The following is a 14,296-nucleotide window of genomic DNA, read 5'->3' as shown; positions in this document are numbered from 1 at the left end:
ATTGTTTTCACCTAGTAGTCAGTCAAAAGAATTCTTGATAATTATGCAAAAGGCAACAGATTGGTTGCCAACAGACCATCTGAAAAGACATGGGCTGCATACATATTATGCAGTACATTTAATGTACTGTACATGCCTCCCCCCAAAGAATTCTCCTTAAGGAAGACCTCACTGGACCCATGATTATAAATGATCATCACCCAGTGGCAGATGCCCCCCCACTTTGGCAAGGTGCTCAAGAAATGGATGCTATGTTTGGTGTTAGCATTAGGTTAAGGTGTGTGGCAGAACCCATTAAAAAAAAATCTTAGGTGAGCCAATGGTATAAGGAGGGCTTCTTTAGGATTTGCAGGGCCTAGTGTAAGTTGGAGAGAAACTTCCAATTTAGCAGCCTGACTAAAAATGTTCATGAATCCATCAGGAGGGGAAAGCATGGCTGCCAAAATCCCTATGCTTACTAGTTGGCTTGGGGGGGGTAGTGGGTAGCAGAGGCTGCAGGGCCAAGTGAATAGGAATCCTCTGTTTCTACTGCCACCATCTCTCTAGCAATTAGCTAAAAGGGTTGGGCAGGGAGATCTTTAAGCAGGCTGTGGCTGTGGGCAGGGCTTCTTGAGGCAGTGAGGCATAGGCCGCGTAGCATTCAAGACCCCTGCTCATTTATGCATTATTGAAATTCTGAAAATGCAAGAGTTTCCTTCTTCTTCTTCAGTCTTCTGCTTGTGAGAAATACATTGTGAAGTATATATTTCCATGGAGATGCTGCTGTACTTGCCCAAGCAAATATGAACATAGTGTTACAAGCCACCCCAATATCTCCCTAGCAGCTGGATGAAATTATAGAGGTGGCAGGCATGCGACCGAGGGTTAGTGTTTCCTTTGAAAAATTATGCAGAGGCTAGTGTCTTTCTGATATATGGCTTATTTACACATATATACAACCTGGAGCTTTCAGTGGAGGAAATCATGGCGGCAACAATAAGCCCAGCACCATTCTTTCTCTGCAACCTCTCTTGCACTGCAGGGCACAACCCACCATAATGGTTCCCTCTGTGCTTGCTGGTTATATTACCCCAGCCCTAACCCCATAGCTTCTGCGCTAGCCTAAATTCTGGTCTCTCTTTTAACCCAGGGGAATATCCCTTCTTTGATGTGCTAGAGCTCATTACTAGAGTGGATTAGCTTGTCGCACCTATTCACACTTAGCCCTTAGAGAGGGAGGAAACCAATACATTTGCAAATGAGATTTGCCCTTTTCATCCCTTTGTGTTGCCTAAATGGCTTATCCCCTTCATGGATCACTGCCTTTAAACTGAAGAAAATAGGAAAAACCACTGGGCTGGTAAGATACAATCTAAGTCAAATCCCTTATGAATACACAGTGGAAGTGAGGAACAGGTTTAAGGATTTAGATTTGGTGGACAGAGTGCCTGAAGAACTATGGATGGAGGCTCGTAACATTATACAGGAGGCAGCAACTAAAACCATCCCAATGAAAAGGAAATGCAAGAAAGCAAAGTGGCTGTCCAACGAGGCCTTACAAATAGTGGGGGAGAGAAGGCAAGCAAAATGCGAGGGAGATAGTGAAAGATACAGGAAATTGAATGCAGATTTCCAAAAATATAGCAAGGAGAGACAAGAAGGCCTTCTTAAACGAGCAATGCAAAGAAATAGAGGAAAACAATAGAATGGGGAAAACCAGAGATCTGTTCAAGAAAATTGGAGATATGAAAGGAACATTTCGTACAAAGATTACCATAATAAAAGACAAAAGTGGAAAGGACCTAACAGAAGCAGAAGACATCAAGAAGAGGTGGCAAGAATACACAGAGGAACTATACCAGAAAGAAATGGATATCTCGTATACCCCAGGTAGTGTGGTTGCTGACCTTGAGCCAGACATCCTGGAGAGTGAAGTCAAATGGGCCTTAGAAAGCACTGCTAATAACAAGGCCTGTGGAAGTGATGATATTCCAGCTGAACTATTTAAAATTTTAAAAGATGATGCTGTTAAGGTGCTACACTCAATATGCCAGCAAATTTGGAAAACTCAGCAGTGGCCAGAGGATTGGAGAAGATCAGTCTACATCCCAATCCCCAAGAAGGGCAGTGCCAAAGAATGCTCCAACTACCGCACATTTGCACTCATTTCACACGCTAGTAAGGTTATGCTTAAAATTCTCCAAGGCAGGCTTAAGCAGTATGTGGACCGAGAACTCCCAGAAGTGCAAGCTGGATTTCGAAGGGGCAGAGGAACCAGAGACCAAAGTGCAAACATGTGCTGGATTATGGAGAAAGCTAGAGAGTTCCAGAAAGACATCTACTTCTGCTTCATTGACTATGCAAAAGCCATTGACTGTGTCGACCACAGCAAACTATGGCAAGTTCTTAAAGAAATGGGAGTGCCTGATCACCTCATCTGTCTCCTGAGAAATCTCTATGTGGGACAAGAAGCTACAGTTAGAACTGGATATGGAACAACTAATTGGTTCAAAATTGGGAAAGGAGTACGGCAAGGCTGTATACTGTCTCCCTGGTTATTTAACTTATATGCAGAATTCATCATGCGAAAGGCTGGCCTGGATGAATCCCAAGCCGAAATTAAGATCTCCGGAAGAAATATCAACAACCTCAGATATGCAGATGACACAACCTTGATAGCAGAAAGTGAAGAGGAATTAAAGAACCTTTTAATGAGGGTGAAAGAGGAGAGCGCAAAATATGGTCTGAAGCTCAACATCAAAAAAACAAAGATCATGACCACTGGTCCCATCACCTCCTGGCAAATAGAAGGGGAAGAAATGGAGGCAGTGAGAGATTTTACTTTCTTGGGCTCCATGATAACTGCAGATGGTGACAGCAGTCACGAAATTAAAAGACGCCTGCTCCTTGGGAGAAAGGCGATGGCAAACCTACACAGCATCTTAAAAAGCAGAGACATCACCTTGCCAACAAAGGTCCGTATAGTTAAAGCCATGGTTTTCCCAGTAGTGATGTATGGAAGTGAGAGCTGGACCATAAAGAAGGCTGATCGCCGAAGAATTGATGCTTTTGAATTATGGTGCTGGAGGAGACTCTTGAGAGTCCCATGGACTGCAAGAAGATCAAACGCATCCATTCTTAAGGAAATCAGCCCTGAGTGTTCACTGGAAGGACAGATTGTGAAGCTGAGGCTCCAATACTTTGGCCACCTCATGAGAAGAGAAGACTCCCTGGAAAAGACCCTGATGTTGGGAAAGATTGAGGGCACAAGGAGAAGGGGATGACAGAGGACGAGATGGTTGGACAGTGTTCCCGAAGCCACAAACATGAGTCTGACCAAACTGCGGGAGGCAGTGGAAGACAGGAGTACCTGGCGTGCTCTGGTCCATGGGGTCACGAAGAGCCTGGACACGACTAAACGACTAAACAACAACAAAATGGCTTATCTCGAAGGGGTCACCTCACGAGGAACTTACCTGAGTTAATTAGCTGCTACACTTGTTGATTCCTTGGGATTATAATGTCCAACACACAACCCAGGATGTGTGCCTAGGTTATTCACATATTAACAGTAGCTAACCCACATCTCAAATCCACATGAGCTATTACAAGTCCTAACATACCAATTAAATCTGAACATTTATTAAACCCAAGCATTTAGCACCCACAGATCTGTAACAATATGCAGATATAGAATGAGATCAAGAAGTCAGCTGAGATCCAAGAAAACAGGATGCTAGAAATTTTGATTTCTAACATTTTTACATGGCTGAAGCATTGGTGGCTGCGCTGAAAACATTATCTGATCATAAATGTATTTTTCTGATTAGCAACCATTATTTTTCTGATTTGCAACCATAGCAGCAGGCACAGTATTAATTTTCAAGCACTGTAATACATTTATATTCTTTGCAGAGTATTTGTTACAGTATTTGCTTTTTTAAAAGAGTTTTTAAAAATATTCAAGAATTTTCTAGTTTGTATATGAAGTGGGTGTTATCCAGTAGTGTAAACACCCACTTCATATACAAACTAGAAAATTCCTTGATATTGCTAAACAAAGATCACAAAAAACAAAAATATTATTGGTTGTTTAAAGGATTTTAAAACTGGCTTTGAAAAGAAATGAAACTGTAAATAATCTTCGGTTGTCAGGGCTATTATCCTGACATACCATAATACCTGGTAAGGCTATTGCTTGTGATCCCAAAGCTATGCCTATGGGAGTCCACAGAGTCCAGCTAATTTTAATTGATTTTGTCATCTGTGAGCGCTTGCAGCCTTGTCCAGAACAATCCCTGAAACCTCTTTTTTATTTTAATGAAACCAGATTGGCAGCCATGTTTGTTTTTTACTCAGCAGGGTGACAGGGAAGCTCTCTGTACTTTACATGTTTTGAGAGCTGTCACTAATATGAAAGAACTCTACCTCTCTCTCTCTCTCTCTCTCTCTCTCTCTCTCTCTGCATATCTGTCAGGTAGCACTGCAAATCTTCAGCAATAATATTTTGCTTTGATGCAATTTTGAATAATGTCTTAATGCATGCTCACCTTTACCCTGTGAGGAATACTACCCTGCAAACAATCCTGGAATTAAGTTCAAGGACATTATTATTATTATTATTATTATTATTATTATTATTATTATTATTATTTTCACACCAAAAATAGTGATAATGAAGTCTGTGTTAATTAGGCGCTTGCCTGCCAAACTCCCCTTTCAGTAATAATTCAGAATCTTCTTGTGATCTTTTGTTTGGCAAAATTGAAGAATTGCAAGTGTAAAATAACTCCCAGGACCTCATGCATCTTGCTTTCATTCCTCCCCAAATTAAAACTGAAGTGACATTTCCCCCTAGTATGCTGAGATAATTTTTGGTTCCGGGCTGTTTCTTTTTTACTTCAACAAATACAATGTTTTTCAGGAGAAGTTTCAAAATGGCATTTGTCATCGACGTAAAATATTTAAATAATTACTAAATAATACCATAAATAATGCAGCTGAATTATTAAGGCACACCAAAACAATAGATGAATAAGTAGCGATTTTTTTAGCAGTGGGACATTAAAAATTTTTGTTTGAAGAGAGCATGGGTATCATTCAGTACAGACTCTCTAAGGCATTATATAGACAATGATTTTGGAAATTGGCCTGCTCTGTGATCTCTGGTCAAGTATATTTGCAGGTTTTTGTAGTGCTCCAAGCAATAAAAACTTGGGTTTTTATCTTCCTCATGTTGCCAAGAAGATTGAATAATATTTTTTTCTTAGTGGTATCAGATATACTTTACAAAATGTTACTTGAAATAAATACATTAAATGCTTAATTAAATGCTGAAATAACACTTTATACAAGAGCTTCTTTATGGCCACCATATAATTTCCTTTAGTGCAGCCTTTCCCAGCCTTCAGATGGACTACATCTCCCATCAGTCCCAGCTGACATGTCTGAAAGGCATCAGGCTGGGGAAGACTTCTTGAAAACTGTAAAAGTACGGATTGTTAAATAAAAGTTACCGTAACTCCAAAGGGATTGGGATATTGAAGATCCTTGTTTCATTCCCCACCCCCCACTGACCAAATCACACAGAGAATAATATTGGGGGATTTTGTTCTTTTCATTGCAAGCAACTTTAATAGCTTCTTGTTCCATAAAATGATCCACCAAAGTTAATTACAGTGGTACCTCGAATTACATACGCTTCAGGTTACATACGCTTCAGGTTACAGACTCCGCTAACCCAGAAATAGTGCTTCAGGTTAAGAACTTTGCTTCAGGATGAGAACAGAAATTGTGTGGCGGGGGCACGGCAGCAGCGGAAGGCCCCATTAGCTAAAGTGGTGCTTCAGGTTAAGAACAGTTTCAGGTTAAGTACGGACCTCCGGAACGAATTAAGTACTTAACCCGAGGTACCACTGTATAGTGTAAGAGCACTAGAAGGCAGAGGTTGCTTGCCCAGCATCTGCCACATCTTAAAAAGAATAGAAGCAATACACCTAGATTGACAGTATTTTTGAAGGTAGCATAAAACAAGAGAAGTGGGAAGACTGATTTGAACAAAGGGGTACAAATGGGGGCGGGAATTGTTTCCCTTCTGTTCCTGTCTCTCCTTGAAATCTCCCATGCAACCGTAAGGAAGGTGATTCCATGTAGGGCTTTTATTTTTCTCTTGTGAAATAGCAACTCTCAACTTCCACAGGGGTAATGTTCCAGGGATTGTGTATGAAGCCAAAATTGTGTATGGTCATAACACATTAGCTTCAATGTTGGGTGGAATTGCCAAAGTCATTTTTCCCAGAACCCTGCCCCCTTTCCTTTTTTAAATTGCCAAGTGCATAAAGCTGAATGTGCACAAGTTAAATGCATGTAAGTTGCAAGTTGTTACCTGTGTAGTACAAGTCTGTGTCAAGGTCCAAGAGGGTTGATAAAGATCTCTTACGTTTTCATATAGAGGAGTTTATAGATTGCTTTCAGAAGGTTCTTTAACCTCAAGTACAAATTGCAGGAGGGTCATTGGCAGCCATTAATCCTTTCCCTTCATTTGTTACTGACAAAATTATAGCATTATACAAAACATGATACAAAACTTATTTTTTAATTTTGTAAATCTATACCTTGGATATTAGAACTATTTGCATCAGAGCAAAATATTATTCCAGAAGGTTTGCAGTACTAACTGCCAGATAATCAGAGAGAGAGAGAGAGAGAGAGAGAGAGAGAGAGAGAGAGTTCTTTCATATTGGAGACAGCTCTCCAAAACTATTTTTATCTGAGAGATAAAAGATACAAGTCCCTATATTTTATATCATATCATATATCATCTCTGGAGAGAAAAAGCAGCCTTTAGTTGCATGTAGTTTTCCCCTTAATGTAAATGCTCCCTTGTAACTCTTGCCATTCCTTTTGAGATGTTTGTTTACATTATTTACATTCAGGACAGTATGCTCCTCTTCTGCATACCTTTAAAGTGCTTGTGAGGCATATTCTGCATTTGCCATAGTTTGACCTGCATGCTGAGTGTTGAAAGGATGAGCAGTTAAGACATGAGCAGATGGTCCCTTGCAATTCCAGGGAGGATAGACAGAACAGATTTTAAAGGTTAAACAAAAGTGTGATGTTCCTGCTTCAAGAACAGTTTTCTCTCTGGATACTTTTAGACAGCATGTTTGTAATTGGCTCCCACAAAAGACACCCACAGCAGGGAATTATTCAGGCATATATCTGTGGCTGTTGCGTCTTGACAATCCACATTAGATGCCCCTGTAGGCTCAGCTTTGGGCTAAACATTTGACTATTGAGCAGCTACTGAAGAAATTAGTCAAATATTTGTGGCTGTAGTAATATGGTAAGGGAAAAAAACCAAAATACTAGTTGAATGTTAAGGGTGGTTCCATAAATGCTTTGTACAGGGTTCTTCTCTACATTTCTTCCTTCATTGGGTGTTGGATCAGTCATTAGCCTCTCTTTTCTTGCAGGACTTCAATGAATAGTATGTTCAGTGATTAGATTCGGTGGAATACATATTCATCATACTGCACATACTTCTTCCTAGAGGAGTGTTCTCCTTAACTGGATTTCAAGTCATGAGCTTGGGTGTGAATCATCTTCTCAAGCTCAACTTTTTCACACTGGTTCTCCTAAAAGTTAGGGGGTTCAGATGAACCCAGCCATATGTTAAAAAAATGTAAGACAGCATCACATGGGCTGGTCCCACCGCTGATGCAACTGGTGGCCACCATTATCCTCACCTGTGCAAAGGGGTCCTGTGCACATATTGACATATGCAAGTAGACTTCCTCCATAGAAGTCCCTTTGCATAGTCAAGCTCTTGTGTATAGGCATCCTCTTCTCATATTTGCTGAATTGATTGGCTGAGGGTCTGATCACTTAACATCACCCCACTTTCTCCCTCAATCCTTAAGAGAGTTCATTTGATCACTCTGTTGTATGAAGCCAGCATGACTAGTAAACTTGAGGCTTATTCCAGCTATTGTGTCTTTTGTTGCTCTGGAAAGTTCTGCACTTCTGGAAAGTTTTGGGCTCTTCAAATGATTACTTGACAATTTTCTTGGGGTGAAGGCAGACAGTCATTTTAAAGTGAGTTGGGAGTAGTTTGAATATACATTTTCTGCGTTCTGATTTCATTTCAGGAGAGATAAAATGTGTTCAGACCACCTCCATAATACAGTGCCTATCTTAATTCTTTGGATCCTTGTATGTGTGCACAGGAAAAGAGAGAGAGACAAACAGAAATTAATTAATTCCCCCTCTTCTCCCCAACCAGATATAATTCTGTAGCGGAAATGACAAGTGGGCAGAATGATCAATGATTTTTGAAATGCATTGCAAACAAACATGTTTTTACTTGTCATGGCCACTGATTAGTATGCACATTTTAAAATGCACAATTAGTATGCATATTTGTTCAGGAAATATATGAATTGCAAATGGAAAACTTGATTTAAAACAAAAACTAAATCAGCGATTTAATTTGCTTAGATTTAAATCCTTCCTCTGTCCCAGTGGCAATCCTTTTTTGTTTAGAATATATTTGGGTCATTTCCAGCCATAATTCCATTGTTAATAGTGAATGGGGTATGACCAACAGGTGACGAATAGCCACAGGCTGGATGTGGGAACTTTATCCTGCCTCCATGCAGCAGCTCTACCAAGCCTACCATCTACCATCATGATGACACCCAAATACGTTCTAAACAAAACAAAGCCATTGCAACATAGGGAAGATGGATAAAACTGATGAATGAGTTACAGGGCAGTAGTTTTAGCCTGCCATTTTGCAGCCCTACCAAGTTTTAATCAAGATGCAGAGAAAAAGTTTTTAAGAAAAACAAAAATGTTTCTAATATTTCAGCGTTTCTTTCCTGTGCTTTGTTTCCAATGCAAACTGAGGGAGGAGGCTAGAGCCGAATTAGGATCCATTGAGGCTGAGCTGCTTTCCCCTCCCTCCCTCCCTCCCTCCCTCCCTCCCTCCCTCCCTGTAGCCTTCTCCTCATCCCTTGCAGTAGTGCCTTCCACCTGTGCCATCTCACCCTCTCTCCCCATAACCCACCACAGCACAGGCCGGCCACTGTAGTGCTGGTGTGCCTGCACTGACAGTGGAGATGCAGCTGAGGAGGCATTTCTGGACTCCAAGGAATGTGTGGCACTGCCTGCAGGCAATGCATTCCTTGGACGTTGGACGTGCCCACCCGCTTTGTGGATCCTGCCTCCCAGGACAGCCACCTCACTTTACCTTGGCTCAAGGGCAGGTGGGCTCTGTTTAAATAATAGAGTGAGCCGCACTCAAAGGCACTTGACAGGTTTCAGTCTCCTGGGATGGTTTGCACCTTCCACCCTCAACCAATCAGTGGTCCTGGATCATTGTTTTGTAATAACTATCTCTAGGGAAAACAAAAAAAATTCCTTCCAGTAGCACCTTAAAGACCAACTAAGTTAGTTCTTGGTATGAGCTTTCGTGTGTATGCACACTTCTTCAGATAGGTATCTGAAGAAGTGTGCATGCACACGAAAGCTCATACCAAGAACTAACTTAGTTGGTCTTTAAGGTGCTACTGGAAGGAAGGTATCTGAAGAAGTGTGCATGCACACGAAAGCTCATACCAAGAACTAGCTTAGTTGGTCTTTAAGGTGCTACTGGAAGGAATGGTATCTGAAGAAGTGTGCATGCACACGAAAGCTCATACCAAGAACTAACTTAGTTGGTCTTTAAGGTGCTACTGGAAGGAATGGTATCTGAAGAAGTGTGCATGCACACGAAAGCTCATACCAAGAAATAACTTAGTTGGTCTTTAAGGTGCTACTGGAAGGAATTTTTTTTGTTTTGACTATAGCAGACCAACACGGCTACCTATCTGTAACTATCTCTAGGGACTATCTGTGGATTACCTCTGGATTAGCATGTGCCGATCAACTTTGATGTTTTCCCTAGGAAGTACATCCTCATACAGAACCTCACCCTTTCATGTAAAACTTGGTTCTCACAATTATCTGTACTCTACATTTCCCTGCAGATAGAAGCATATTGATTACCTCCACTTCAGTCTCTTGTATACTTGTCAGAAGAACCTACCCAAGAAACACATTGGTTTCTTATCACATTCATTTAATGCGACCTTTTACCAGACAAAGTTACTTGGTCATGGGTGTTGTTTCACCTGTGATAACTGGTATCATTGTTCAGTTTGGTTATGTACAGTGGTACCTCGCGTTACAGATGCTTCAGGTTACAGATTCCGCTAACCTAGAAATAGTACCTCGGGTAAAGAACTTTGCTTCAGGATGAGAACAGAAATCGGGCTCCGGTGGCAGCGGGAGGCCCCATTAACTAAAATGATACCTCAGGTTAAGAACAGTTTCAGGTTAAGAACGGAACTCCAGAACGAATTAAGTTCTTAACCCAAGGTACCACTGTAGTTTTTAATGTGTTTTATTTATTTTTATGACTACTTTGCTCTGTTTGCAATTATGTAAATCTTTTCATATTTTAAGCCGCCTTTTGTTTAGAATATATTCGCCTTGAGCATTGTTTTAACTGTGGAAAGGTGGCATACAAATCAAATGATGATGATTGCGATTGTGATGATCTCCAGTACTTATTGATTCTTCTTTTTTGGATGTATCCCATAATTTAAGAACAGAATGAATCACTAAGTAGCAAAGACCTCATCTACTACCTGTACAAATCATTGCATATCTTATATAAGCTACAATTCATATGCAAGTATAGCTACAAAAGTTTTGCAGGTGTGTGCTGATGACTGCTGTTGTGAGGGGGTAGATAAGCAGGCCACGAGCCTTTTGACATGAACTTAGCAAAAGGATACTTTTTATTTTCAAGCGTAGAAAGACATCAGTGCCGAGAAATAATAAAAAGGTATTCGGCAAGACAAGTATTCGTGGTGTAGCCTTTAGAAACATTAATATTTTATATTAATAATGTTTCTAAAACACAGGATTGGCTATTCCATATATATATATATATATATGCTACCAAATGTCTATTTCTGCCCCATGTCCTTCAAGAATTGACTTAATATGCCACAGTTTTCATTAGCTGCTCAGTTCTACTGCCTTCCATTTCATCAGTTCAGAATTCCATGGAAGTTGCCTCTATGATATTCTTTAAGGGTTCATGACTTGTTTCTGCAACTGCGCTCCTCTTTATTTCCTCAGAGCAGTGATCAAAATCACAGGAAGATGGATCACACTTTAAGCACTGAATACAGTTCGCTTCTCAAAAACTAAAAAATAATGCTTTTTTAAAAGTCAATTTATTTTTATACTTCCCTCACTTAAAAAAAGAGGCACCTATTGCAGTCTCATTGTGTTAAACTGATGCTATTGCACTGCTTGTCAAGATGCCATGATGGAACTAACCACTTGGGCGGTTATTACAACAAGAAGCCTTGCTTTAGACTGTGCTGTCAATAAGTGTAATGCAGATGATGCTGTTGTGACAGGCTTGTCCTTAGAATTAGAAGGAAGATGACTTGAGCAAATGAACTGGAACAGCCCACTTCCTCTACCGTACTGTACTGAATTTATAAATGACATGAGGATACTTGGGGTTTTTTCGTGTGCTGTGTGTGTGTGTGTTGGGGGGCTGTACATTATTTTGCTTGGAACCTACGTTCGCTCATGTTGCAAAGTATTGTCAGTGCTGATCAGCAGTTAGAAACGTAGATATGATGGGATGACTTCTTCCTGCTCTTTTTCCTTCAAGGATATCTAGTGAACATTCTCCAAAGCTTCAGATCCGAAGCCACAGTTACTTGAGGGCAGTGAGCGAAGTTTCAATCAATAGAAGTTTGGATAGCCTGGACCCTGCAGCTCTGCTGACTTCTCCCAAATTTCGTTCCCGGAATGAGAGCTACATGAGGGCCATGAGCACTATTAGTCAGGTGAGTGACATGTATGCAAAACTGAGAAAACAAGGTTGGCATCAGTTGCCAGCATGAGTAGTTCTCAAGTGAAAGCAAATATGTGATTAATTGCATGGCTAGATTTTTTAAAAACACTTGTTTAAAACCAAATCCTCAGTTTTCCATCCTCATGATGGGCATATGCTGATAGAAACAGGCTGGATTTCAATGGGTGGGTTGACCAGGGGCAGCAAACAGGTTTAACCACCACCTGAATGTAGTTCATAATTGTGCTCCTTCACTATTTCCCCCTTTACTTTCTTTGAAATGTTCACAGTTGCCATTTACATCTACAGTCGTACCTTGGAAGTTGAACCGAATCTGTTCCAGAAGTCTGTTTGACTTCCAAAATGTTTGGAAACCAAAGTGTGGCTTCTGATTGGCTGCAGGAAGCTCCTTCAGCCAATCAGAAGCCACAGAAGCCCCATCAGACGTTTGGGTTCTAAAGAACATTCGCCAACCAGAACACTCATTTCCGGGTTTGCGGTGTTTGAGAGCCAAAACGTCCGAGTACCAAGGCGTTTGGGATCCAAGGTAGGAATGTATTAAGAAAAGTAAACCACTTTGAAGAAAAGTTTTGTAGTTAGTGCAGGACAATCCACAGATAGTGGCGCTCCAGGGAAATAGGTATATTTGGTTCCCCCTCCATTTGTTCATCTTTTAGATAACTTGCTTCTTTATTCCATTTGTAGCCCATTTCAAGACTGGTGCATGATTTGCATGCATGTTTGATCAGTATAATATAAAGTGAAAAATTTCCACACATGGATCTGTTCAGTCTCTCACATTAGCTGAATGGGCAGTGATGTCACAAATATTCCCACAGTTACTGTTTCTAAAAACAACAACAACCAAGGTTAATGCAACACTGGCTGCGTGAGTAAGTGTGGCCAACTTTACAAGTAAAAATGAACCGTTTCAGCCATGGAGTGAGTTGTTGAATAGATAGCCTCAGGCAGATTCTTTCCCTGTGATCACACACATACACAACCCAGCACCCCATCCCTGGGTAATTTGAAATATCTTCCTCCTGAAGTATGGGCTTTTCTCTTTGAGAAAATGATGCACCCAGTTGAAGTTACTATGGACAGAGCCAACCTAGATGCCTTTCCCTCTTATCTGAGCTCCTTTCATGGAATACATACATACATATTTTAAATCTATGCTGCCTTTCCACAGTTCAAACCATGCTCAAGGCAGCTTACAACATGGAATATTTATATATAAGTGTAACACAACAAAAGAGGTCATAAAGAATATAACATGAAAAACAAAACACAACCAAACTGAACAATTTCCATATAAATCACAAAATTTAAAGATACGAAACACCAACAGCAAAATGCCCACCCAAGAAAAGCCAACCAGTCAAACAACACCCCAGCCCAAAAGTGTGTTCAGCAGCCTCATTTTTTGTAGCTGGAGTCATTCAGGGCCCTGCCTTCCCACGCCAGGTGGGAAAAGGCCTGCAAGGTAAAGAGCAGGTCTTTCAGGACTCACAGCCAAGATGGAATATACCTGGGATCTTGATACAGCAGCAGCACAAGCCCAAAACTACAAGAGTATAGATGTTGAAGCATCCCCCCCCACTCAAAATGTAAATAAATGATAAAAATAAAAGACTTAAGTAAAGTTTTAAAAATATTTAGTTGCAATACATTTATAGCTTGAAAATAAGTAGCCTGTTAATTATCTGTGGTTGTGTACAGTTACTTGTGATTCCATGTGTGAATACTGTAATATTATCTGTGTATTTTTCTTATGGCTGCAATATGATTCATTCGCTTCCCTGTTAAACAGAACAAGCTTATTTTCACCTATGACTGGAGGCTTGGAAAAGCAGATTCCTGCATTTTAAAAGTCAGAGGATAAATGATTCAAATGTATATTTCAAACCTTATCATCAAGACCCTTTCTCTCTCTCTGGGTAGGCTGACACATGGTTTCTGAGTACTTAAAGTTGGCAGTACTAAATGAATTCATTCCTACTTTACCAATACACCCACTGCTAGTGTGGAAGGCGGAAGCTTGAAAGCCAGCTGGCACAAAACGACTGAAGAGAGAGGCATTTTTATTTAAGGAACCGAAGTGTGCGTGCACACATACATATTCACAAATGGATTCTTCTGTGATGGTGCAGGATAATTTTTCCCTGCTAAGCTTCTACCCACCTGTAAACCTTTGGGCCCACAATGTGGTTGCCAGCCTTGCTTTTTGAACACAATGTGACACAACGGCTTATTAAATGGTTGAATTCTGTTTTGTCTTTGAATAGAAACCATCTGTCAGCCCCCCCCCCCAAATCTTGGCTCAAAACTCAGTCATTTAGTAGCTGTTTGTGTCACTAGTGGCAATGGTTGGCAGCTTTTAGCTTG

General features: G+C 40.6%; 1 protein-coding gene across 12 annotated transcripts in view; it reads left to right on the top strand.

The window, feature by feature from the left end:
* Positions 1-14,296, top strand: part of DLGAP1 (DLG associated protein 1) — a 282,912-nt gene that overhangs the window by 205,253 nt on the left and 63,363 nt on the right. For all 12 annotated transcript variants that reach the window (XM_081918049.1, XM_081918042.1, XM_081918041.1 and 9 more), the window contains one exon: positions 11,723-11,900. In XM_081918049.1, coding sequence (XP_081774175.1) covers positions 11,723-11,900 — 178 coding nt within the window. The remainder of the gene's footprint in view (positions 1-11,722; positions 11,901-14,296) is intronic.

Source organism: Podarcis melisellensis, assembly GCF_964234715.1.
Source record: "Podarcis melisellensis genome assembly, chromosome: 7".
In the NCBI taxonomy this organism is placed as follows: domain Eukaryota; kingdom Metazoa; phylum Chordata; class Lepidosauria; order Squamata; family Lacertidae; genus Podarcis; species Podarcis melisellensis.
Note: the sequence above shows the minus strand (reverse complement) of the source record. Positions and strands in the feature narration are given on the sequence as shown.